This window comes from Pezoporus wallicus, unplaced genomic scaffold, assembly GCF_028554395.1.
Source record: "Pezoporus wallicus isolate ANWC-B61680 ecotype Strahan unplaced genomic scaffold, APGP_CSIRO_Pwel_v1 contig_8042, whole genome shotgun sequence".
Classification (NCBI taxonomy): domain Eukaryota; kingdom Metazoa; phylum Chordata; class Aves; order Psittaciformes; family Psittacidae; genus Pezoporus; species Pezoporus wallicus.
In genome coordinates this window covers 2,430,777-2,457,851 of record NW_026639380.1, presented here as the reverse complement: position 1 = coordinate 2,457,851, position 27,075 = coordinate 2,430,777, and the positions used below count along the sequence as shown (strand labels likewise).

At 41.8% G+C, this 27,075-nt stretch overlaps 1 protein-coding gene across 1 annotated transcript; it reads left to right on the top strand.

Moving 5' to 3' along the window:
* Positions 1-935: 935 nt before the first annotated feature.
* Positions 936-24,174, top strand: OPN3 (opsin 3). The gene is made up of 4 exons (XM_057414520.1): positions 936-1,341; positions 10,125-10,444; positions 11,556-11,807; positions 22,683-24,174. Exons 1-4 carry the CDS (start codon positions 990-992, stop codon positions 22,944-22,946), a joined length of 1,188 nt encoding a protein of 395 aa, XP_057270503.1. The 5' UTR covers positions 936-989; the 3' UTR covers positions 22,947-24,174.
* The last annotated feature ends 2,901 nt before the right edge of the window (positions 24,175-27,075 follow it).

Sequence of the window (27,075 nt, the reverse complement as noted above, 5' to 3'; positions counted from 1 at the left end):
TACTAAGAAGGAATTAGAAGCTTTTCCTTCTAATTCTAAACTAAGAATAGATCTAAACTGAAAGTTTTATTTGGGCCTTTGTGAAGGCTGTAACACACCAGCACATGTGTGGGTCTGCTAAGAAAGCAAACTGGAGGTCTTCCTGTGAAGAAAACTGGTGTTTGACTTGGCAAGGTGTTTTAGGCCTTGCTGAGCAAAAATTACTGTGATATTCTCAGGGACCATTTGGGTTTGAAGTCAGTACTGCCACCCTAGCACATCTGGGGGCCAGTACAACACCCTCACTAAAACCTGCTAGGGCTGTACACAGGCAGCTTGGCCGTTCTTGTACTGTTTTCACACAACACACACCAGAGACAAACATAAAACTACGTGACTTAGTAGCACAAATTTGGTACCTTTCTTGCTCCGTGGCTGACAAAAAGGTGTTCACTTGTGCTGTAAGTTTGCTTGGGTCATGATGCTGGTGTTTGCTTTAAGGGTACAAATACTGCCATCTCCGTGCACTGTGGGGAAGCACCTCAGAAGAAACTATTGCTATAATAGGAGTTTTCATCAGCAGGATATCTGGAGAAGTTTAACTATGGGTTCAGCAGTTTATACCTCTCCCAAGAGTGGGGCACAAAAGAGATCTGCCCAAACATGTCTCCTTAGAAGGAACCACTGCTGAAGGCAGCCGTGCCGAGCCAAAACACACAGAGAACTTTTTAGGGAAGATGAGAATACAGCCACATCCCAGCCATGACGAGACTGCTCACCGCAGCAAATAACAGAATGAGGGGAGCTACTTGTTGGGAAGGAGCCATCCGGCACCAGCGTGTGGCGGCAGTAAGGCCCCCCTCGGGCGGGCAAGGGTGAGGCCACTCTAGGGCGCGCCCTCAGTGGGCGGGAAGCCGGAGGGGGCTCCTCCTCCTGCCCTCACTAGCTCTCTGCTATGGGGCTAGGAGCGGGCGGAGAGGTTTATCTCTGCTGCGGCCGGTCTGCGAGCCATGCACTCGGGGAACAGCACGGGCACGACCAGCCGCCCGGAGCCCGCGGCGGCAGAGCAAGAGGTGCCGGGCGAGCGGCCTCTCTTCAGCGCCAGCACTTACGAGCTGCTGGCGCTGCTCGTCGCCACCATAGGCGTGCTGGGCTTGTGCAACAACTTGCTGGTGCTGGTGCTCTACTACAAGTTCAAGCGGCTTCGCACGCCCACCAACCTCTTCCTCGTCAACATCAGCCTCAGCGACCTGCTGGTGTCTGTCTTCGGGGTGAGCCTTACCTTCATGTCCTGCTTGAGGAGCCGCTGGGTGTGGGACGCTGCCGGCTGCGTCTGGGACGGCTTCAGCAACAGCCTCTTCGGTGGGTGCTGGGGTCACGGTCGCCTCCTGTCCCGCTGAGTCTCTCCTCCCGGCTGCCCGTACTCTCCCTGTCAGCTTTCCCGGGGCTTCCGTCCCCCCTCCTGCCTGTTCCCAATCGTCACATACCCCCTCCCCAGCCGTCGCCTCTCCCCCGCCCTGAAGCGACCGCCTCGTCCCGGGAGTTTACTTCATCATCCCTTCGTCCCCTTTCAGTCAGCTCACTCCGTCCCCCGCTCCCCTCTGGGAGAGGCGCTTTCCCTCCCGGGGAGAAGGAAGAGTGAGGAGCAGCAGCTGTGGTGGCTGCCAGGGAGAAAGGGTCGGGTCCCCCCTCCTGGCGGCTCCGCACGGCAGAGTTCTGGGAAGGTCGACAGCGCTGAGGAGAATGACGCGTAGCAGACATTAAATTCATTGGGAATCCGTTTCGGCCTCCAGCCCATGCCGATGTGACGGGAAACTTAGGGAAAAAAAGCAGCGTTGTTAAAAGGGGTCTCCGAGTTGGCTGAGTGCTGCTCGGACAGCACGAGGTTGTATTGTATGTGGGGAAACGCTGTGGTCAGCGGGCGAGTAGCGCGTCCGACCTTGATGTCAGGGCCAGCATTGCCCTGCCCCGGTGGCACGGCTGGAAACGCGGCTGCACACCGCGGCAGTTCTGCCTGTCCGCCTCCAACGCTGCCCACCCTGCGGCAGTACCGCCAATTCCTCTGACCATATGCGAAATTCAAGGACTGTCGTAGCAGTGGCAAAGGAATACGGCTTTGCTTTACTGATAAAGGATGCTGCAGAAGAGCAAGGGTTGTGTTTCTGGTGGTGAAAATGGCTATCAGTAGCCAAATCTAAAGCTCATGTCGGGTACTTTTTTTCTGGGAGAGGTGTGTAAGTTAAAGGTGGATCACAGTGTGCCCGTGCAATGTGTATGCGCTGAAAATTGGCTCTAGTAAGGCAAATGAAAGTCTTTAGTAAGCTTTGTAGTTTTCCTGCTGAGTCTTTGTTTCACATGGCACTCTGGTCTACCTTTGGGTTGCTGGAACAAAGCAGATCAGTCATGATCACAGTTGATGGAATAGATGGGAACCTAGCTGACAGCTGATTTCCACTCATGATTGGGAGACATAACAAAGTTTGTTTTTTTTGTCACAGTGTATTTGGTATATATGTTTATGTTCATCATGACTCTTTTTCAGAAAGAGGCAGGAGAACGTAGGTGTGAAGCTGTTCTATGACCTTCATACTTGGCCACACTGGGGCTCCTGGCCAATGCTCTTGGTGTGGACAACAGTGTGATCATGAGAAACTGCATGGCCCCATGAGTAAACAATTACAGATGTGGCATAGAGCCAGATGTTTTCTAAGCGTATAAAAGCAGGACTCTCTTGTAGCCAAATCTGAAGCCTCACCTACAGGTGGACGCACTGTGCAGGAATTTTCCCAGCTACCTGACACTCCTGGCATTGGCTGCAATGGGGCTTCCCAGCTGGAAGTGTGGGCCTGGATGATGATTCAGTGGTAATTGGTGATGTATTTCTTCTTAATTTGCTCTCTCTATGCAGCAATGATTTGACACATTGCTAATTTTGCGGTATACTTTACTCTTTTTTACTATATATGTGTGTGTATATATGATTTGCTTTATAGTACTTATTTACTATATAGAGATATATACCTGATTTGGATTAGTGTGCTTATTTAATAAACCGTGCATGTTGTATAGCTAGTGACTGGTACTGCATAATGCAGCAAAAACCTTATGGCTTGTATGGCTTGGAAGCTGTGGTGGATGCAAGATATAGTTACCCCCTTGTGCAAGGTTTGGTACTGGATGATTTCTGTGGTACACAGCTCTCAGACATTTGCTAGTGTTACCAGGGAAAGCAGATGTTCATGTTCTGAAACTTTTCAGTTCAGAAAGTGGCAACAGAGCTACAGACTGCGTCTAGGGATAACTGGCTGTATTTTGTGTTCTTAGCAATAGTTCCCTTCTGCATTATGATAACTTTATCACTCTGCAACCCCATGTAGTAATACCTGCTTGTGTTGTGTTGTATAGCTCAGAATTTGCTGTTCGTGCTACTGTTGGCTGCTTTTCCTGGGACTGGAAAGTTTTTCATTGAGCCTTTAGTATATTCAGAGTTCTGGTTGCTACAGTGCAAAACGGATCATTTTGACTACTGAACATACGTCCTTGTACACAAGTAGAATCCCTATTTTCTTATTTTACATTAAAATTTGAAGTCAAGATACAGTTCAGGTACATATGTCTTCACAACAGAGGCCAGGAAAAGAGCTTCTCTTTGCTATTACAAAGCCATTCTTAGCATGCCGTATACTAGTGTGGGGAAAGCAACATAGATAACTAACAGACAAGTCTTTGATGACGTTGTTGTCTGTCTTAGACAGTAATCCCCATTTAATTAATTATACTGAGTTCCAGTATTTATTTTTTAATGGGTGGTGTACCCTGGTGGAATATGATACCTACTTCAATTAAGTGATGTATTTAAACTGTGAAGGTTGCTTCTCCGTGAGGTGTGCAGTCAATTCTATGCTGGTCCCACTGAGCCTGCCACCCTCTCGTTATGTAAAAGCTTTTAACTTTTCCCCTGTCTGTAGTTGACCAAGCTGTGAACAGCAGTGATCCGTGCAATCTCTTCATCCGATTTAGTAAGACTACTCGTACCTAAGAGGTTTGCTGTCTGTCACTGAGAGCATAAGTTTTTGGGTATAATTGCTAGAGCAGACACTTGGCAGGTAAACATACCCAAATGTCTTTAAAGTACAGATACCCTCTAACCTGAAGCAAGTATTTGCGCAATACAGGCTCAAGGCATATAATCTTTGTGTGCATCTTCTGCCTTTTCACAAGCAGGTTAACAAGAGTTTTTAAAATGACAGTGATTGTTGCAGAACTTGATGTGCACAAGAGAAGTTTTTACCCTGCCCATTCCCAGGCAATGGATATCTGCTTTAATGCCTTCTGTACATAGAAATAGGTTCTTACTTCTGAACAGAAGTAAGCTAGTCTGATCCTGTGGAATGTACATATATAACTTTCAAACATACATCACTTCAGCTACAAGAAATGGCAACCATCTGCCAGTAGTGTTCTTCTAATACTTTCTGTTATGTTTAATTAAGCAAAGGAAGAAAAGAGTGGTAAAACTGAATAGTAATAGAAATGGTCTTGAGAAACAGGAGTAAAAATCACATATCTGAGGCAGTCTCTGGACAGAAGATTGCATAGTAAGGGTGTACTTTGGGGTTGGCTTTCTATTATTAAACTTCCATTGTTTGTGATTAAAAGGCTAGTGCTACTGAAGTGTGATTAGAGACATTTGTATTTCCTAACTGTAAGCTATTCTTGTAAGGGAAATAAGCACTGCCAGCTTTTAATGTCAAGTTAATTGAAAGTATTATGACCCTTCTGGACAAGTCGCCACTGGCATGTGGTGGGTTGATCCTGATGAGCTACCAAGTAAATGTTAAGATCCAGGTGTATACTCCCTTCCAGTAATGTGAACTGGATCATGGGGAATTTTGTAAGCAGTCTTACTTTTCCCTAGAAGAGCTGCAGAGTGTATAGCTGAGGTTATGCTATTTACTTGTTTCAAGGCAAGCTGACTACCTCCCTACTCCTTCCTTCTGTCACACACATATATCATGCTGAAGTAAGGATTAATTGCTAGAGACTTTCCTGTGGACCTGGCTTTAAAACAAAGCAAAGCAAAACCATTTTTCTGTGTATAATTGTTAGCTATGTTATCTAAGACTTTTCACACTGAAGGAATGAGGCCCTGTGCCACCCTCTTGTGTTACTAATGTATGTTATATGCACTGACTTAATCTCACTAAAAGCATTTTATATGGTCAGTCAGCAGATGATTTTAGGATCTTGTGTTACAGACAGATGGAGACTCGGTGTGCATTCAGCTTTAGCAATTTTTTTCCAAGCGAGTTGATCACTTGTGGGATTGAACATGGAAGAGATGTTAATTCCTCTGTAGTTTTATAGGAGAGGTGTATATAAAACATACAAGTCTATTATGCCTAGAAGTGATTTTTGTCTACCTAGATTTTCCTGCAGATGCTCTAATTTCTTGAAAATTCAGAAGTGATACATAGCTATTGCCTAAAACATATCATACACCTAATTGCTGAATTTAAAAAGACTGGTTATATGTTTTGTAATACACAGCTGAAGACTGAAGTAGCACCTTGTCTTGGACAAGTTGTTTCAACTAAATTGCTGCTGCCTAGCTTTTCAAATGTGAATGAGGCAAGGGGGATTTCAGAAGACAGGCTTTCCCCTCTGATCAGTATGCAAAATAGTAATTCAATATTTGGATGTAGGTCAAGGATTAATTGATATAGAAAATATGTTCTTTAACAGAAGTCATGGTCTGTCTCAGAGTTGAATCTCTTTTGCTACATTATGCCATAGCATAATTTCTTCCTCTCCTCTTTGAGAGAAGAGACTGGGGAGAACTTACAGTACTTAAAAGGGGCCTATAATAAAGACCGGAAGAGACTTTTTAGCAGGGCCTGTTGCAATAGGAAGAGGGGTGATGGTTTGAAACTAAGAGAGGGAAGATTCAGGCTGGATGCAAGGAAAACATTCTTTACACTGATCTGTTATGGTCGAAATTTGTCTTTCAGTTTGATTTCTGAGCATGCAAAGAAGTAAACTGGTAGTTTTATTTTCTACTGCTATGTATTTCCATCCTTTCCCACCAAAAAGTACTGTCTAGGATATTGAGTATAACAAATGCTGCTTGAAACTGTCCCTTGACATCAGTTAACTCCAGCTGAATTACATTTAAACAAAAATGTATAAATTCTCCCTTCCCAACTTCTCATTTAATTTCCTCATTTGAGAGGAAATTTTCCTTCCTTGCAATCAGTGCAGCAGAGGTACAGGTTATTGCCCAAACCAGATATGAGCGACTCATAAAATTTTATATATTAGTTTTAGTTTGTGTTTTATAGAAATACGGTTGAACTTAACACTACTGTTAGCATATGGAAAAAACTTGCAGACTGACAAAATACGCGTTACACACTGACTGTGGCAAGTTGTCTGAACAAACTTTTTCAATATCTTTGTTGCTGTGAATGTTATTAGTTTGTGTCATTACATGTGGAAGTGGCAGGCATATTCGAGCTCTTGCCACTTAGAGTCCCTTGGGCATCTTCTGCTTTTATGGTTTTGCAGCTTCATAATGGAATTTGTTGCCACAAAGTGTGCACACAGAATAGCTGAAATTCCCAGTAGTTGGAAAACTCAAATGACATATAAAGTTTCCAGTCATTGTTACAGATCATTCAAAGATATTAAAGTCAGTTTATACTGACTGATACTGGTCTCGCAATGAGGTTATTCTAGTTATGTGAGGTAATCTGTGCTGCTTCTTTCTCAGAGCTTTTGTTAGACATGTTGAATGTGCTTTGGTTGCATGTTGATGCAGAATGGAAAAGATGTATAGTGGGGAGGAATTCAGATTTTTTTTTATGTTTTAGTCTTGTTCTTCCCTATACTGAAGTTGTATTAAAAAACCAAGGACATCCTCCATCCCCTAGTGAAAAACTGGACCTTATGATCCATTGACATTTAGTGGAACATAAACTCCTAAGAAATGTTGACAATTCTGAAGATTCTACCTATTGAGATTTTTTTTTTTTTTTGGGGGGGGGTTTGTACTTTAGATTTAGGAACAAAAGAAATAGTTGGAATATCTACAAGCTGGAAAACTGTTACCAAGAATTACAGTCATTATTTTGGTCAAAAGTAAGAGCTCCCCAGTTTGTGGTGTAACTGAGAATTGTGCAGTTGCTTGTATTTTGAGGGCTTAAACAACTTGTAGCATTTGAAACCTTGAAATCCCAGGTTTAACTTTCAAATTACACAGACTTTACAGTAAAATCAAGGTAAGTTTTATGACCCCAAGGGTCATCTGGTCCAACCTTTCTTGGCAAAAGCACAGTCTAGACAACATGACCCAAAACGCTGTCCCGCTGAACCTTAAGTGTCCAGTGTTGAGGAGTCCACCACTTCCCTCAGGAGATTATTCCGATGGTTGATTGTTCTTGTTGTGAAAAATTTTCCTCTAGCGTCCAGTTGGAATCTTCCCAGGAATAACCCCTCATCTCTTTCATGTGACCCTGTGTAAAAAGGGAGTATCCCTTTTCTTTGTAGCCACCCTTTAAATACTGAAACATGGTGATAAAGGTCTCCCCTGAGCCTTCTTTCCTCAAGGCTGAACAAAACCAGTTCTCTCAGCCTTTCTCACATGTTTTCCCAGTCCTTTTGACATCTTTTTGGCTCTTGACTGGACCCTTTCCAGCCTGTCCACATCTCTTTTGCACAGCAGGGACCAAAACTGGACACAGTATTCCAGGTGTGGCCTGACAAGCACTGAGTAGAGTGCTTTGTTGATGCAACCCAGCATCCTGTTGGCTTTCTTTGCCACAGCTGCACACTGTTTACTCTTATTAAGCCTATTGTCCACCAAGATCACCACATCCCTTTCCACAGAGCTGCTCCCCAGCTGGGCAGATCCCAGCCTGTGCTGCACTCCTGGGTTATGTTTTCCCAGACCTTAACAGTTGTCCTGTTGAACTTCCACTGCGTCTTGTCAGCCCACTCCTCCAACCTATCCAGGTCTCTTGGCAGGGTGGCCTTCCCCACTCCATTTGGTATCATCAGTACACTTCATCAGGGTACACTAGATCCCATCACCCAGGTCATTCATGAAGGTATTAAATGGCATTGGGCCCAATATTGATCTCAGGGGGACCCCACTAGTGACAGGTCTCCAATTTGAAAAGGAGCCATTCACCACCACCTTCTGGGTGCAGTCAGTTCCCCACCCACCACACAGACCACTTGTCTAGACCGTAATACAGCAGTTTCTCTAGGAGGAGGCAGGGGGAGACTGTATCAAAAGCCTTGGAGAAATCCAGGTAGACAATGTCCAGCACTGGCCCCACATCAACTGAGCAGGTTGTAGAAGTCAGGTTTGTCAAGTGCGATTGCCCCTGGTGAATCCATGCTGGCTTCTCCCAGTTACGTGCTTCATTTGACTTGTGAAAGACCCCAGGAGGATTCATTCCATAACTTTCCCAGGGACTGAAGACTGATGGGCCTGAAATATCCTGGATCCTCCTTTAAGCCCTTCTTGTAGATGGAGGTGACATTTGCCTTCTAGTCTTCTGGGTTGTCCCCCAGTCTCCATGACTTCTCAAAGATTATGGAGACAGACCTTGCAACAATGTCAGCCACCTCTCTTAAACCCTCAGGTGTACGCTGTCAGGGCCCATCTATTTGTAGGTGTCAGGCTCCTGTAATATTTCATATACGAACTCTTCCTTCACTGATGGTGGACCTGTGTTTGCATCAACCTGGATTTTTGTTTCCAAGGCCTGGGATTAATGTCAAGCCCAGGAAATATGTAATATTTCCATATGTAATATGGAAACAGTTCTAAAACATTCCTATGCAGTGTAATGGGTGTTTAACTGAAGTCGTAAGAGTTACTCTCTAGAATTTCTATGTTAAAAAGATGGACAGTCAAATCTGCAAATTTACAACCCTAAGTTTTCTGCATTCTATGGGAGTAAAGTAGTGTGAAAAAGAAGTGCATGAAATATTTTATTGGTTTTGGTAACATTAAAGGAGGGAAAGAAAACAAAACAAGAAACAAACCCTGTTCAGTCTTCGGTATGCCTCTGAGTTAAATAGCTTCAGAAATGCTGATGACACTACTCAGAAATTGCTCCTCTGACTATTTCTGTTCCACTCGGCAATGTCTGAATGCTGAGAGATACTGCCTGTATTTCAATTTGCTCATTCAGTAAAAGCAGTTTATTGGTAGTGTCAGGATAAGGTAATGCTGAGAGCTGAAAAATCTCTGATTTATGGCATAACATGTTAGTAAGTGTACAGTGGGGTTGAAAGAGTACACAGATAATTGAAAATAACACTGATATTTTTATGATATCAGCAAGATAGGAAAGGACACTCAAAATAACCCAATGTCTTACAAGTGGGACTCCTTCAGCAATATAACACTTTCCTGGTTGTTCTTTGGTATGCAAAGACTCTCGAGAAATCTTCAAAGAAATTGGAATTCTCCTAGTAATTTTGGTCACGTTAAAGGTGTATAGCTATGCTCAGTTGTTGAAGGCTTTCTCTGACTTGAGTCTGAACTCTGAATTCCCTAGGTTTGTAACAGATTTTGTTATTGCTGAGTATCTCATTTCTTTATGGCAGCTAAATCTCAAAAAAAAAAAAAAAAAAACAAAAAAAAACAAATACCCCAACCTTAAAACAGTTCCCCCCCCCTCCCCCCCGCCCCCGTGAAGCCCACCCTAAAACAGACAACCCCCCCTAAAACCAAACAACCCAATGACAACAGTAGCAAACCCTTCAACAACTGTTAACAGAAGAAGCTCAGTGTGAGCATGATCTCTCACTTCATGAAGTAATATTTAGGAAGAAGTATTGGCTTGTTCTATTTTATTTTTTTTCCTTGTCCTTCTTCATGGTTATTGTATGTCATGGGTCACGTCAGCACCCTTCTCTGAGGAGTCTTAAAGTTAGTGGTACTGTTTGAGTTAGTAGTTAGTGAGTGATGGGGTGTTAACCAAAAAGTATATTGGTGTTAGATTCACAATATGAGCCAGCTAATTGTGAGTTAACCTGCTGGCAAAGGAAATGTTTATTAGGAGGACTTCAGTCCACTTTGCAATGTTTGTGAGTAATTTAATTGATTTTCTTTATTTTTCTTACAGGAATTGTTTCAATTATGACTCTCACTGTTCTTGCCTATGAACGCTACATTCGAGTAGTTCATGCTAAAGTGATTGACTTCTCTTGGTCTTGGCGGGCTATCACATACATCTGGCTCTACTCATTAGCCTGGACTGGAGCACCTCTTTTGGGCTGGAACAGATACACACTGGAAATTCATGGATTAGGTTGCTCCGTTGACTGGAAGTCAAAAGACCCCAATGATACCTCCTTTGTAATCCTTTTTTTCCTTGGGTGTCTAGTAGCACCTGTGGGGATCATGGCCTATTGCTATGGCCATATTGTCTATGCAGTAAGAATGGTAAGTTAATTCAAATAAGAGTTCTCTTACTGTAGCATTTTCAGTGAAAAATGCTGTATATTAAGCTTGGATCAGAGTCTAAATTCACACTCTTGCTTCCTATTCCAACTTTTGAATGTTTAATGTTCATTCATGTCAGGTACCAATAGACAGGATGTAGGGTTGGAGGAGAACCAACCTAAAGACACCAAGATCTGTTTGTTGTGTAGTTTGACAGGGAGGTAGTTTAAGGAATGCTCACACTCACTAACTCACATCAGGGTTTTTTTTTGCCTTGAAAAGGGGCAAATATAAAACTGCAGTTTTCCTGATCAGAGAACTGTCTTCTCCTCACCACTCCTGAGAAGACAACCCTGTAAAACTCTTCCAAGTGGAGATTAAGCCCTGTTAAAACAGTTTCTTATGTTAAGGCGACCCATTTTAATTCAGTCCAGATCCTTGTGTCAGAAAGTGTTAATGTTTTGTATTCTGTGAATAATTAGCATGGATCCCTTCAAGTTTGTGGTCAACAGTATTGGCACAACAAATAATTGTTATGGAGAACACTCACATGCATGTCCCACATCTTTTCCTCATCTTATGACTCATTCAGATAACACTGGGAACCGGCTGCCTAGTGTTCTGCTGTAAATGGAGTTTTCATAATTGCAGGGTAACAAACTAAGTGGCAGAGCAGTACAGAAAAATCTATTTATGCAATTATCTTCTCTTTAAAGATTGCTGATGACACAGATCTGCAGGATTGTCTAACTAGTCAGACAAAGGATCACTAAATGTAAACTGAACTTGCTTATGCCAGTGGGTGAGAGCAAGTCAGTTTTCTAAAATACTTATACGTGCAGCATGTTTTGTTACATCACTGGATTTGTTGTTTTCCAGCAGATATGCTATCCTGTTTTTCTTCTAATTATATTTTTACACCTAATATACCCAGTAAAAGTCTGGTATGCGTGACATAAAATTCCAGAATTGTGGTTCATATGAGAAGATATGTAGTGTCTGTGCCTAAAACTGAATTAGCAGATTAGTTATAAAGAAATGTAGAACTATTAATTTTCAAGTAAACTATAGAGCTATCGTACTTCACCATTTTATTTTTTTTCTTCTGCAGCTTCGCTGTGTGGAAGATTTCCAGACTGTTCAAGTGGTCAAACTTCTAAAATATGAAAAGAAAGTGGCTAAAATGTGTTTCTTAATGATCTCCACGTTTCTTATTTGTTGGATGCCCTATGCAGTGGTTTCCCTCCTGGTAACGTATGGCTATAGCAACCTTGTAACTCCAACAGTAGCCATCATCCCATCTTTCTTTGCGAAGTCAAGCACTGCTTATAATCCAGTCATCTATATCTTCATGAGTAGAAAGGTAGGTACATTAAAGTAAATCAGATTTAAACTTTTCAATTGGTTATTCAAATAAGAATCTTTAATCTGTAAATCTTAATTTTTTTTAATTTATTTTTTAATTTGAACAGCTAGAATAAATGGTAAAGATCTGGTATAATTAAAATCCCTGATGGTGATTTAAATACTACCTTATCAGAAACTGATTTTAAATGTCTGAATTTACACATGAGCACACACATTAAAGGGAAGGGGAGGGGTGTCAAAATTTGTGTCTGGTTTTGGCAGTTTACCCATGAAATGGATTACACCTAGAAAACCTCATCTGAATCACTCCCTCATCACAACAGAAATCCACCGCAGAAAATTCATAATATCCAGGTTTTTTTAGGAGATAAAAAGCCTGCCTTTGACTTTTCTATTATTGCAACACAACGATTGAACAACTCTGCATACTATTTCATGTTACACCAGTAACAATTTTCAGAGCTACTATTCATTGCAGCACCTCTAAAGAAAGAGGCTAAACACATACAGACCCCCCCCCATGCTTCCACAATTAGTTCTACTTTATTCACTCCAGCATGATAATAAATATAGCATACAGATATGAGCCTGAGCTATGAAGCCAAATAGAAACCACAGCAATCACAGTGACTGTCTTCAGCCACTATAAATTCCATTCTATAAACAATCACTCCCTAGGCTGTTTCCCCGCCCAGCCTTGCACCCATGCCCACAAATATTCTCTGGCTTGCTCAAGACGCAGGTGCACTGTCAGCAATCTTATTCTTTAATTATCCACTTAGGGGGAACAGGACAGCTTGCAGTTCCCATATCTCCCCCTTTTTTGTGTTGCACGATCAAGGCGGCAAGCACTTTGGCTTTGGTTCTTTGCAAGCTGGCAACAAGTCTCCACATCAGATGGAGGAGAAGCAAAGTAAAGTGGTGGTGTCCAGGCTCCAAAGACAAGATCTCACCAATGCACTAGCCAGACGTACTGGGAGCCTTGGGAACCTGAAGATAGATGCTGTTACTTCCAAAGACACAGTCCTTGGCTTTCCTTGTCTCCTTCTCTGCTTCTGCTTAAGGAGTCTTAAATCACACAAGAGCAGCTTCTTGATATTAGCATTTGAAGATGGAAGGTTCAAATACAATAGTTACTTATTGTATTATTATAGCTTATAATAGTTATGCTAACTTCTGCTTTTTTATCTTGAGGGTGATGAAACCTGCTTTAGGTGACTGTGCTTGAGCAGGATATTTGGACTAAATAATCTCTTGTGCCAACCATAGGCTGCTTAGCCTGCCCTTCCCTTCTGAATGGCCCTCTTTTAACAGAGGAGGCCACCTGTCACAGCAAGATCTGGCATAGCATGTGTTCCCAGCACTCAGTGCCTACTGAGTTACAGCCAACAGTAGAGCTAAAGGTTCTTCTTGGTGGCAAACACAGAGGCCAACCCAGCCTTGTTCTTGACTGTACTAAGAGGCATTTGGCCAGCCTCAGTCCTTGCACCTCATTGTCAAGGCAGAGTTTCACCAGCCTCATCCAGTAACAAGTCACTACCATGGGAAAGCACACACAGATTTACATTAGCAGTATAACTACTACAGGGTGCAGCAGTACATTGAGGGTAGTAGTGACAGTGGAGGACCAGCCACAGAAAACTTCCCACCAGTGATGTTCTCCCACCTTCTTAATTTGTTCTGTTACCTGCTTTATAACACTACCAGCATGATGTACAGTTATTAGGATCTTTCTAGCTTCTGCCTTAGCATATTCTAGCAGCTACTGTAAATTTGCATGCTCGACATCTCTTTTACAAGTGAGAAATCCATACTGATAGGGGTTGGGGTTTTACTACGATATAGTGTGTAGTTTCTTACTAGCAACTGGCTAGTAAATGCAGGTGGTTTATACATAAAATCATAGGCTCTAATAATAGCTACATTGCAAGCACATGTATTTGAGTTGTTAAACGCAGTCTGGTTATAGACTTCATTGATTTGCATGTATTATTATTTGTCTCTCAATTGGAGAGGCATCAATTTGATGGGTGGACCACTCTGTGGATAAAGAACTGGCTGGATGGCCTCACGCAAAGAGTTGTGGTCAATGGCTCAGTGTCTGGCTGGAGACCAGTAACGAGTGGTGTCCCTTGGGGATCGCTGTTGGGACCGGTCTTGTTCAACATCTTTGTGGCTGACATGGACAGTGGGATTGAGTGCACCCTCAGCAAGTTTGCCAATGACACCAAGCTGTGTGGTTCGGTTGATACCCTGGAGAGAAGGAATGCCATCCAGAGGGACCTTGACACGCTTGTGAGGTGGGCTGATACCAACCTCATGAAGTTTAACCATGCCAAGTGCAAGGTCCTACACCTGGGTCACAGCAATCCCAGGCACAGCTACAGGTTGGGCAGAGAAGAGATTCAGAGCAGCCCTGTGGAGAGAAACTTGAGGGTGTTGGTCGATGAGAAAATGAACATGAGCCGGCTTCAGTGTGCGCTTGCAGCCCAGAAAGCCAACCACATCCTGGGCTGCATGAAAAGGAGCGTAACCAGCAGGTTGAAGGAGGTGATCCTGCCCCTCTACTCTGCTCTCATGAGACCTCACCTGGAGTATTGTGTGCAGTTCTGGTGTCCTCGACATAAAAAGGACATGGAACTGTTGGAAGAAGTCCAGAGAAGGGCCACGAGGAGGATGACCAGGGGACTGGAGCACTTCCTGTATGAAGACAGGCTGAGGAAGTTGGGGCTGTTCATTCTGGAGAAGAGAAGGCTGTGTGGAGACCTCATAGTGGCCTTCCAGTATCTGAAGGGGGCCTATAGGGATGCGGGGGATGGACTCTTCATTAGGGACTGTAGTGATAGGACAAGGGGTAACGGATTAAAACTTAAACAGGGGAAGTTTAGGTTGGATGTAAGGAGGAAATTCTTTCCTGTTAGGGTGGGGAGACACTGGAATGGGTTGCCCAGGGAGGTTGTGAGTGCTCCATCCTTGGCAGTGTTCAAGGCCAGGTTGGACGAAGCCTTAGGTGATATGGTTTAGTGTGAGGTGTCCCTGCCCATGGCAGGGGGGTTGGAATTAGATGATCTCAAGGTCCTTTCCAACCCTAACTATTCTATGATTCTATGATTGCTAGTTAAGCCAGAAAAGTATTAATTGGAGAGGACTCCATACCTACAGCGCTCATCACAGTACTTGCAGTTTGATGTAGACTTCTCAGTTGCCCCCAAGTAATGTTTTGCAAATCTTTCCTTTTTCTCTGTCTCATTCTGATTGGGGTCTTCAAGGTCAGCTCTAGCATCTGAGGCACTGGGTTCTTCAACTTGTCTGTCCAGCTCATGGTTTGGCTTGACAACCTTTGCAGGCAACCACTGCAGACCTGCAGGTAGGAGGGCACAAGCATACCCCACCCCCAGGTTATCAGCTCCACAGGCCCTTCCCGTTTCTGTGGCCCCAAAGGGTCACGATACCACACTCCAGCACATTCAGAAGGTGGAGTGTCAGAGGAAAATGTCATTGTAGTGCAGTGACAGGAGTATTCATGCAAGATTGAGTGCAATTCAAAAAATTCAGTGTATAGATGGCATTGTCTAATTGTTCTTGAGGGACCATATTCCCCCTTTTTTGTTTTTGTAGCATGAATTTCAGAACAGTGTGAGCTCATTTCACAATCCCCTGGCTTCCTGTAGAGGACTGGGGAATACCAGTGACATGCATGACACCCGATTGTTGTAAAAATAGTGATAAAGCTAATGAATTATTCACAGGGCTATTCTCTGTTTTCAGCTGGGAAGGAACTCCTCAGGTAGCATATGCATGTGTTAAATGTTGGATAACATCACGGGCCTTCTCTCCTTTATGGGCAGAAGCTGAAATCACATGTGAAAATGTGTCAACAGACATATGAACATATTTAAAGGCACCAAAGGAAGCGATATGTGTAACATTTGTTTGCCAAATCTCATTTGCCTTTAAGCCATGAAGATTTACACCCATGGCAAATGAGGACTGAGCTGTTGACTGACAGTCAGGGCAAGACTTGACCATTTGCTTTGCTTGAGAAGAAGACAGGTTAAACTGTTTCTTTAAAGCAGAGGCATTCTGATGAAAAGAGGAATGTGAAGTGGCTGCAGAAGTAAATGCTGAGAGTTAACAGTCAAGGAGTTTGCTATGTCTACCCGCAGTTAAAAGGGCCAGGCAGGTTGGAATGCAATCTAATATGACCAATGAAAACAGAATATATCCTAGTTTCCAAACAAAGTTTTAGCTTCAGCAAAATGTCAGTGCACAGTTATTGATTTAACATGCTAAAAGGAAGGCATGATAACAATCAAACAACATATTCTGAGTCACAAACAATATTTAAGGATTCTGCAGGGAACAACTGTAGCTCATGCAAGACTGCAGCAATTTCAACAAGCAGTGTAGAGTCATCCACATGTATAACAGAGGATTGCCAGGAATCATTTTCAAACCAAACAACAGCAGCTTTGCTGTTTTTTTTCTAGAGCCATCAACAAAAATGGTTTTAGCGTCTTGAATGGGTTGCGTTTGAATTACGTATCACTCCTGTAGATCAAAATCTGAAAAAGCTTTTAGCAATTTATGTTTTGGAGTACCATATTTTTTTTTTTTCCTGTAAAGTCTGCTAACACTGTTTGGAAAGAAACAGACTGAGGAAAAGGGACCTGAAAGTCTGTTACAGTTAATGGTAAATACAATTCTTTAGGGTCGTTGCCTGTTAAATGTTGAACCCTTGTACAGCCTTTGGCGACTAAGTCAACAATCATATTTAATGGTTCTGTCACAGTCTTTCTCTGGGTATGTGGTAAAAAAACCCATTTAAAAAAGTAAACAGAATTACTGTTGATTTGACATCTAACTCCTAATGGCCTTTGTTGCGTATTAACAACAAGCAGAGAAATTGGCAAGTGTAAATGCATTTTATCTGCCTGTAGCATCTCAATTTTTTGAGTCACTGTATTCAAAGTGTCAATACTTTTAGGGGTAAGCTGACAAGGAGAATTCAAGTCTGAGTCCCCTTGTAATAAATCAGAGAGTGGTTCAAGGTTGGCATTAGTAATACTCAACATAGGACCCACCCAATTAATAGTACCTAAGAGCTTCTTTAAATCATTCAAATTTGTGATTTTGTTTGCCAATTTTATCTTCTGAGGCTTTACTGTTTTTTTTTCAGTTAGCACCCACCCCAAATATTTCCAGGGTGGCATTTTTTGTATTTTTTCCTGGGCAATTTGTAGACCAAAAGAACATAAATTTTCTGCTAAATGATTAACGTTACTTTCTAAATACTGTTCTGTTTCTGCACAGACCAAAATGTCATCCATATAATGATAAATTATTGATTCAGGAAATGTGCTCCTAGTTGGTGATATAGCTGTGGAAACTACTAGCTGACAGAGCGTTGGACTGTTTGTCATTCCTTATGGCAAAATAGTCCATTGATAGCTTTGAATGGAGCAGCACAGTTGACTGAAGGCACAGAAAAATCAAAATTATCTCAATCTGCAGGATGCAAAGGAATTGTAAAAAAAGCAATCCTTCAAATCCATAATGTAAAGAAACCATTCAGGTGGAATCATAGTAGGATTAGGCAAACCTGGTTGTAAAGCCCCCGTGGGTTGCATTACATTATCAGTTGCAAGCAGATCTTGTAAGAGTCGCCATTTCTCTGATTTCTTTAGAATTGCAAAAATGGGTGTGTTCTAGGGGCTAGTAGATGGAACAATATGTCCTGCTTTCAGCTGCTCTTCAACCAATAAATGTGGTTGCTCCAATTTTTCCCCTTTTAAAGGTCACTGATCAACCCAAACTGTTTTTTCTGTTAACCATGAGAGTTTGAGCATGGGCTTCAGATCAGTGAGGATAAATTTGCCCCATCTCTGGTAAGCAACAAATTCCATTGCATTTGCAAATCTCACCCCACAGATTCATAGAAACTGGGAGTATACATGGTTGAAAATCAGCTACAGCACCGTCCGGTGCAATAGCTTTGAGGACTCGACTACTTTTAAAAGGAGACTGCATACCTCCTATTCTGGCTACTGTTGCTAAAGTCTTTTCAAAGGGCCAATCAGTCAGCCATTGAGATTGTGAAATAATCAAAACATCTGCCCCATCATCTAGTAATCCACTAAAGTCTCTATTCTCTATTTGCAAATTCAATAAATGTTGTTTCTGATTAATGTCCTGGGTCTAATAAACCTCAGCTTTTCCACAGCTTCCAAATCCAGAGGTATTCCTTGTGTTAATTTCTACTTTTGGCACCCAATATGGAATCAAAACAAGTTGTGCTAGTTTTTGACCTTTTGGAATTTTACAACTGCCATTTAAGGAAGATGCTAAAATTTTCGTTTCTCCAGTATAATCTGAATCTGTTACTCCTGGATGAATGTTTATTCCTTGGAGAGTTGTACTTGAGTGTAGTAACAAAAGATCCATAAACCCCTTTGGTAAAGGTCCCCAAACATTGGTAGCTATAGCTTTAACAGTGGCACAATCTAATTGGGTGTTGGTGCTTGTTGCCACATCCAAGCAGATGCTGCCTGTTCTGGTAGCTGCGACATAGGAGATGGAGCATTTGCTGGAAAACCCCTGTTGTTTTGAGGGGTATTAGGTTTTGCCGCACCCCTCTTGGAGTTTCCCAACAAAGGATTTCCATCCTTATCAAATTTAGATTTACACTGATTGCTCCAGTGATATCCTTTCTTGCATCTGGGACAGAGTTGAGATGGTGTTTTTTCTTTCTGCTTTTGTTTCTTTTGGGGACACATTTTACTAACATGTCTTCCTGTCCACAGTTAAAACATTTTTGCTGACACATGTTGAGTTTTGATAATGCAGCAGCCAATGCAGAAGCCTTATGAGCCTCCATACCTATATCCTGACATGTTTTAATAAACTCGGCGATGTCTGTAAACTTTTCCCTGACTGGGGCTAAAGCAGCTTTGCAATCTCCCTTTGCATTTTCATATGCTAGCTGAAATAAAAGCACACCAGCACCCTCAGGATTATCAATCTGCCTTTGTATAGCATTGCTTAATCAGTCTATAAAAGACAAATAGGGTTCCCGAAACCCTTGGTGAACAGTTGCGAAAGAAGTAGTTTTCTTTCTTGATTCACGTACTCACCTCCAGGCTTGTACAGCCATATGAGCAGCTTGCTGGATTTGATGATAAGGGTGCAACCATTGCCTGTTAACATATCAGCATCTATTGGTGTTCCTCTTTGAGCATTATCTAATATCTGTAAAGCCACTAAGTCACTATATTCCGATCTCCAGACGAGTATTGATCAGGTGTCAAAATTGTTTGCATTAAAGTGTGCCAATCCCATGGTACCATAGATCCTGAACTAGCCATCATTTCTAGCAGACCTAATGTATAAGGACTTTGAATTCCATTTTCCATCACTGATTTTTTCAATTCCTTAAATACTGTGTACGGAATACTTTCATGTACTGGTTGTTGTTGTCCCTGCCCATCTGTTCTATAAAATACAGGTAAAGTGAAAGCAATGTCTCCAATAAGATCACCATCCTCTATCCCCAAATGAGGAATATTTGATGTGAATACCTTTAATGGCATCAGAGGCGGATGTAAATTTGGCTCCTTTTCTGAATCTATGGGGCCAGAAGTAAAAGGATTATCCGGCTTCTCAGAAAAGATATTTTCATCCTTCTGTCCTTGCTCTTTCAAATTGTTGGTATTTTGGTAATTTGTTTTATCAGGTTTCTGAATTATATCGTCAGCAGGTTGCAAATTAGATAATGCAGAATAGACAAAACGCCATGTCACTATTAAATCAACAGGAACCTCCATACCAAGGTGATTTTGAGTTTGTAAATGTTCTCCCACTCTCTCCCATATCTGAGTATAAGATGACCCTGTTGCTGGAAACCAGTTGCAATTTGGTTTGACCCATAACAAAAGTTTCATTGCTTCTCTCTCAGACAAATGATATCCAGAGGATTTTAAAATTTGCTGTAAAACTTTCAAATACAGTTTCTGTTTGGCTGATTCTACTTGTCCCATTTTTCTAATGCAATGCCATGATTCCCTGTACAATGGGTGATACTGACCTGTAACAGGGAAATGGCGGTACCAGGAATTCCCTGTCGGGTTGCATGGACACTGCAGTGTCAAGCAGTTTAGTGCCTCACATGGGGCACCATTTGCAGTGTTTGTAAAGAAAGAGGCTAAACGCACGCCCGCACACACACACCATGCTTCCACAACTAGTTCTACTTTATTCACTCCAGCATGGTAATATATAGCATACAGATACGGGCCTGAGCTGTGAAGCCAAACAGAAACCACATCAATCACAGTGACTGTCTTCAGCCACTATAAATTCCATTTTACAAACAGTCACTCCCCAGGCTGTTTCCCAGCCTGGGCTTGCACCCATGCACACAAATACTCCCTGGCTTGCTCAAGACCCAGGTGCGCTATCAGCAATTCTTCTTCTTTAATTATCCACATAGGGGAAACAGGACAGCTTGCAGTTCCTGCATTCATAGCCAGAGTCTCATGTGGATGACAGTGAAATGTTTTCTGGGGACAAAAGCATTAACATGCTGTTAAGAAGACATACTTTTCCATGAGAAACAAATTTATATTTTTGTCTGCTTTTGTGTTCTTCATTATGAAAAGTAGACTGCTGATATAATGGTGGTAATAGCTCATTTCAGTGCTTTACAGAGCAGAGAGACAATGGAAGTATTTGGAGTTATCAGTGGCATGCCAAATATATGGAAACTAGGGAACTACACATCTTTTTCTAAGTCATCAAGTTATAACCACTGAATGTTGGTGAATTTATTTAGACATAAAGATAGCTTCACCGTAACCCAGAACACTAACTGGAAGTGTAATGCACATTGTAAACTTCTGAAACCAAAATTGTATAGAGTTAAAGATATCTGGATTTTTATAGAATCACTTGAGAAAGGGTATAAAACCATGAATGATTGCTAGAAGGGTTTCCTTGGGATTTCATTGTCTTTTGGCTCATTATAGAGATGGAACTGTCTGAGATTTCCTACCTGGTTTGCAATTGCCATGCAGCAGCCTGGGCCAGCCAGCAGCCAGTGGGGACAAGGCAGCCAAGTCACTGGGTCTCATCCGCCAAGTGGGCAGCCAGGCAAAGGCCGTAGTGCAGCTCAGGCCAGGACTGAGGGCAAAGGTGGTGCTGTTTCTGAGTGAAGGCAGGAAGCCCCCAACATGCTGTCTTGCAGCTCCCCGCCTCCCCCAGCTCATTTCATAACAAGCTGATGCAAGTTTACACAGCTGCACGGTGTCAGAGCTGACACGGATATTGGGAGCTAATAATAATCATGTTCAAAAAGGAGTATTTTTCAACAGAGGGATTTTGATTTTTTTTTAATACCGTGACACTGACTCTGTACCCAGATATCAGGCTGAGTAATTTATCTGAAAAAGATTGTGTAGGTTCTGATATCTAGAAGCAAATCAAACTGGGACCAGGAAAAATGCCAGTGAAGTCATAGCCAGGATAAGAACGAATCGGCTGAACACACTGATTGGAGATACAATGTGAAGTACTTCTCACTCACTTCTAATTCCAGATTAAGACCAAAATGATATTTTCACTCATCTTCTGGGATGTTTTGCTTTTAAAAGGAATTCTAAAACCAGTTCTTCTCTAGAATATCCTTCCTCTATTTGACTGTTCTAACATGCTTGTGCTTTCTCACTTCTCTGCTACTCTGAGGTAAGACATCATCTCCAAAACCTTAAAGGCTTCCACATGACCATTCTCTTGCACCAGATTGTCCTTCTCTATCACCTTGTAACTTTATAGATCCCCTTCCCAAAAGGACCTATTGCCTCACCTGTGTCAGAATAGCATTAATTTCCTATGAGAAAACCTTGTTCCAAACTGGCATGTTGGAGAGTTTCTTGCATAATAGTTGGAAAAACAAATACCCATGCAGGATAATACAGAATGATTTTTTACACAGCTAAATAGAAGACTGTTAAGAAAAATGTCCTCCTTCCTTTTCAGGGAAAAGGTGGATTGTTTCTTTCCCTGCCCTCTTTGTTGCTGTGTGTTTTTTTTCCTTGCAAAACCAGAGAATTTCCCCAAAGGATCATATTTGAGCTTTAGATGTGTGAAGATGTGGAACTGCTGAGTGAGTGTATCTTTTAACCCCCATACCTGAATCTTTGCTTTGTGAAGGGTGACCATAATTGGAGCATGTGAAACAGTGCTACTGCTGGAATTATCATTCTTTCTCCTGATATGAGCTTTCAATAAATACTTTGCATTAATTTAGACACAAGGTCGAACAAACTTCCTGTATCATAAGTGGTTTCTAGTTAGCTGAAAGACTTCTATTCTCCTCCATATTCAGTGGGAACACTTTAGTTCTGTGTTACCAGCCATGGCAATTTCATTTTATGTCTGTGTCCTTCAGTGCTTTTCTTAACATTCCAGACTCTGGAATTAAAAGGAAGAAAACACTTTCTGTCCCCTTCCTCCCCTTGTTTCTTCCCTCTGCATCCTTCTGTGAAGTGTTTATGAGAATATCTTCCCCTGCTAGATCAAATGTGTGACCTTTGAATACAGGAACAATGCCTATACCCCCTAGGCTGTGGAGCCTAGACCCTGTGTTCTTTGCAGATCTTGCTGCTGGTGAAATATTCAGTTGCACTTCAGTGCTCCCTACTGGCTAGGTGATCCTAAAGATACCCACTAAAAAGCCACCATATTTGTTACAGAAGTCTGTTATTTTGAGTCATTTACTGTACTGCTGTCATCACTAGATCATATGTGATAGTGAACACTTAGGAAGTGAACACTTAGGAAGTTGTAACTTCATTCTATATATTCTCTCTTGCAGTTTAGACGGTGCCTCTTACAACTCCTGTGCTTCCGCCTGATGAGATTCCCGAGGACCATGAAAGAGACGCCAGTGACAGGGAATGATAAACCAGTACGGCCGATAGTTATGTCTCAGAAAGCAGGAGACAGGCCAAAGAAGAAAGTGACTTTCAGCTCTTCCTCTATAATTTTTATCATCACCAGTGATGAAACTCGGCAAATAGATGACAACAGGAAACATGATGAGACAAAAGTAAATGTCATTCAAGTAAAGCCACTATAGGGATGAGTTAAAGAGATGTGAGAATGAGATGGACTTCAGCCAGTAGACTGTTTAGGTTGGAAACCAGTTTTAGTGGCAATGCCTGTGGACTGCCAAGGGAAACCTCATTCTTAAGCTGTGAAATACTGAAGGGATTCTGCATCTAAGGCTCTGCAGGCAATTCAGTTTTGATCACAGTACTGAAATCTCTTCATCTGTGCCAAAATTGCTGATGGATGTCTTTACTATTCATTTTCTTAAAGCATATTGTAGGACTTCTATTCAGGAGATCTTGGTCAGGCTGGAGGAATGCACAGACAGAAATGTTACAAAGTTCAGCAAGGGCAAGTGCAGAGTCCTGCGCTTGGGAAGGAAGAACAATTCTGTAGCACAGCAGGCCAAGCCCTGGCTGCCTGGGATGCAGCTCTGTGGAAAAGGATGTGGAGTCCTGTTACACGAGGACGTGAGCCTGCAGTGTGCCCTGGTAGCAAGGAAGGGTAGCAGCACCTTAGGCTGTACTGACAGTATTGGAGCCAGTAGTCTGAAGTAATTATGTCCTTGATTCAGTCTTCAGTGGACCATATCTACATTACTGCATCGACTTTTGGGACCCCAAAGCAAGACAGATATCTGTAAACTGGGGTGAGTTCAGTGGAGTCCCCGAAGATTGTCAGGGGTTGTAGTACCTTGCCTTGTGAGGAGAGGCTGGGGGTACTCCTCTTTACCAGCGTGGAGATGGAGCATCCTCACAGGAACCTAATATCAGCCTTCCAATAGAAATGGGGAGGTTTTCAACAAGATGGAGCAAGGCTCTTCAGGGCAATTCATAGTGGAAGTATCACAGACAATGAGCATGAACTGAAATAAGAGATTTGGGTGAGTAATAAGGAAAAGGTTTTTCACCCAAGAATAGCCAAACAATGGAACAAGTCATACTAGAGGCTTCCCAAGGTTCCTTTAGTATGGTGTTATAAGGGAAGAAGGAGGAAGAATGTTTGAGGTTTCCTACAGTTCAGTTGGTCTGAATTGGTGCTTTGCAGTGTAGGGGGTGAGAAAAGTGATGTCATCAATGACTGGGACTACAGTTAAACCAAAAGGCCTGAGAAAGCTGTCCTCTGTGCCCAGCAAGCCATTCTCTTGGTGCTATCTGGTAGGACCCATGAGATACATAGTGAAGAAAATCCTGCCAATCAAAGCATCAATGAAAAAAGGTCAGTGAAAAGGGAGACTTGGTTTGGGTTTTGTTTTTTGTTTTTGTTTTTGTTTTTCAGTTATTACTATTATGTGCTTTATGCATCTGTATCTTACATCCATTTATTCTGTACATGAACAGAACAGGACCAGGAACATCATCCTGTATTAATCCTGAACCTGCTCTGGCATTCTGGTGAAAGTAACTGTTAGGCAAAAGTTACCTTGCTCTTCTCTAATTGTAGTTGTAATGTGAGTGATGAGAGATCTAGTTGTAGTGTAAGTAATGATTTTCTTTGAGCTCAGTGAACAGAACAGATAGAGAATTTTGTCCTTTTTTTTACACATTTTAAAATATTGTTGGTACAAAATGGTGACAGGATTCTGTCCCAGACGTGGCTTCCTGTCAGCATGGGGTGAGTAAGAGAACTAATTTTTAATTATGGCAGTTGGTTCTCCACCGCATCCATTGCACCAGTGTAATTTCTCTGCCTCAGTCTGATAACAGGCAGTATGGATCTGCAACATGCAGCTTTTCGATCTCTGTGAAAGCTGTGAGAAAAGTAAGAAATTTCTTGTTTCCTCTGGGGACAAATCTTCTGAGAGGTTCAGAGGGAATGTGCACAATTACTGTTGGCACTGTAGCTTAGTCCTCTAGTCAAGAATGAAGCTTAAAAAAATAAATACAAAAAATCAGGGTCTAAACGTAGAAGCTTTCAGCTAGTGTTCCTGGGAGTAGGGAGTGACTTCAGCTCAGAACAAGTGACATGGTGCTGTACCTGTGCTTTTGAAGAGGTAAATTTGTTATACATGCACCCCTCCAGAGCTTTAGCACTGGTAAACAGGCTCTGTGTTGTGTTTAAAAGTGCATCTGGAGTCCACTTTGGTTTCTGGATTAAATCGTATAATCTGAGAGAAAACAGATGGTGATATACTCGTCTTTGTTTCTTTCATATTTGTTATTTTTAATTTATTTAGTTTTTAAAATATGTTATTTTAAATGCGCAGAAAGTTGTCTTAACCATGTCAGATATCTGCTCTTACTGAAGCATGTTCATTGCAATTTCAAGAACTACGTTTTCAGTCAGTGATCACTACATCTATGCACATTCATATTTACAAATGGAGAAAGATGTACATTAGCATTCCATGTCATTATTCCATCCTTTTAACAAAATGTTTGGTATTTTAATGATTTCTGTATAATGAGTCTTCAGTGAGTGATTAAATGTACTTTATTTATATCAATGTGTTCTCGGTGAAGTACTTTTTCCCCCACCAAGAGGGAGATGGTTTGGTATCGTTACTTGTTAGGTACTGCTTGAATTATTGAAATGGCATTATCTCCTGAGAAAATAATAGCATTTCAGGATTCCAGCTGACCTTTGTAAAGAACAAGGAACGAGTATAGTGTCTATAAACTAAAAATACCCAAGATTTATGAAGGTCAAATTTGAGTAATTAACAACAATATATGATTTTTAATGATTGATGTGCAACGATTATTAAAATACATAGCACATTAACAATTATGTAATATATGAAAACTAAACACTAAATATTGTTGTAAAATTGTTATCTTGGCTACTTTACATAACTTGGTGGCCTAAAACGATAAATCTTGTGAAACATTTATGATAACTTGTTATAGCCCGTAAAGCTTCACTAGCTTTGTAAATGTACCCATGTGAAGTTAGCATGCTGCAGTCCTGTTTGCTCGTCTTAAGCTTAACTATTTTCTGTGGGTGGCCGCAGCACTGATGCAAAATTCACACCCTGACACAGAACTTAAGCACTGTAGCAGTGAGGCTTTTAATATCACCAGGTTATTTACAGATTTTTTTAAATCTCTCTTAAAAAATTCAAGTCAGTCTTTGTTCTATTCTAGGGATGTCACAACTGGCTAGTTTAGCAAGGACTCGTGGGACCTTTCTCTCCCGTTACAGGGAATGGAAGAGGAAGATGGTTAGCATTAACATTTGGACCATTAGCTGTTCCTAAAGTAACAGAAATGCAAACTAAGAAAGAGAGGGAGAAAGTGCAAAGGGCAAAAGGACACATTATTTATGAAGATTTTAAATAAACTAGTTGGTAAGAACTTTCATGATCCTGTCATCAAAGGGAAGTGGCAGGTGTGGTGAGTACCATGACAGCCTCAGAGCCAATTAATTTCTCTTAATGATGTTTCTTGATTTCATGCATTACTGGAAAAATACATATGATGATTTAGCTAGGATGTTATTTGTAACCTGCAAATGCAGGAACCTTGGTTAACTTGCTGCCCAGCAGCTGCTGGTCCCAGACTCTGTTGTGAGGCATTTCCACATCCCTTTCATGCTGAGGAAGGATCCCTTCTCATCCTGTGTTATGGGGCAGCCATGAATCCTGAAGCTGTATCCACTGACTGCTGCTATCCATTTGCTGCTGACCTGGGTCTTATGGAGGCAAGGAACTGTGTGATGTGAGTTTAGATCTGCTCCACAGCCTTGTGACCTTCCTCCTTTTTCAGCTTCCAGAAGCATCTAGTTTTATGCTCCATGTATCTGACTTTATACAAGAGTCAAGTCTTAAACTACTTACACATTATCTTTTATCACAATGATTACATCAGTCAGCAGATCAGTATTCACATGCATTATCCTTTGTGCTCCTGTCCTTTACGTAATAGTGGTATCCTGCTGCTATTTCGTGCTAGAATACTGCAACAGCTAAGTGAAATGGATATTTGAGCACTATATTGTGCTAAGCCATCCAGAAAGAACAGCCTTTAGGACTACATTTATCCTTGGCTTATATCAACAACCTTCCGCTCCAGAATGGAATTTCACTGAATAATACTCAGAGGTAAGAGATGAGAAAAATCTGACTATGATGGTAGAAGATTTCACAATCTCATATTTGACCCACATATAAACATCCCAGGTTTAAAATATCTCTTGTCAGGTATTTTATTTCTTTT

Bases quoted from the DNA above. Each gene is read 5' to 3' on its own strand.
- OPN3 (XM_057414520.1), top strand. From the start codon at position 990: ATGCACTCGGGGAACAGCACGGGCACGACCAGCCGCCCGGAGCCCGCG. The intron at 10,445-11,555 runs GTAAGTTAATTC...TTTCTTCTGCAG, and splicing joins TTGTCTATGCAGTAAGAATG to CTTCGCTGTGTGGAAGATTT. The intron at 11,808-22,682 runs GTAGGTACATTA...TCTCTCTTGCAG, and splicing joins ATATCTTCATGAGTAGAAAG to TTTAGACGGTGCCTCTTACA.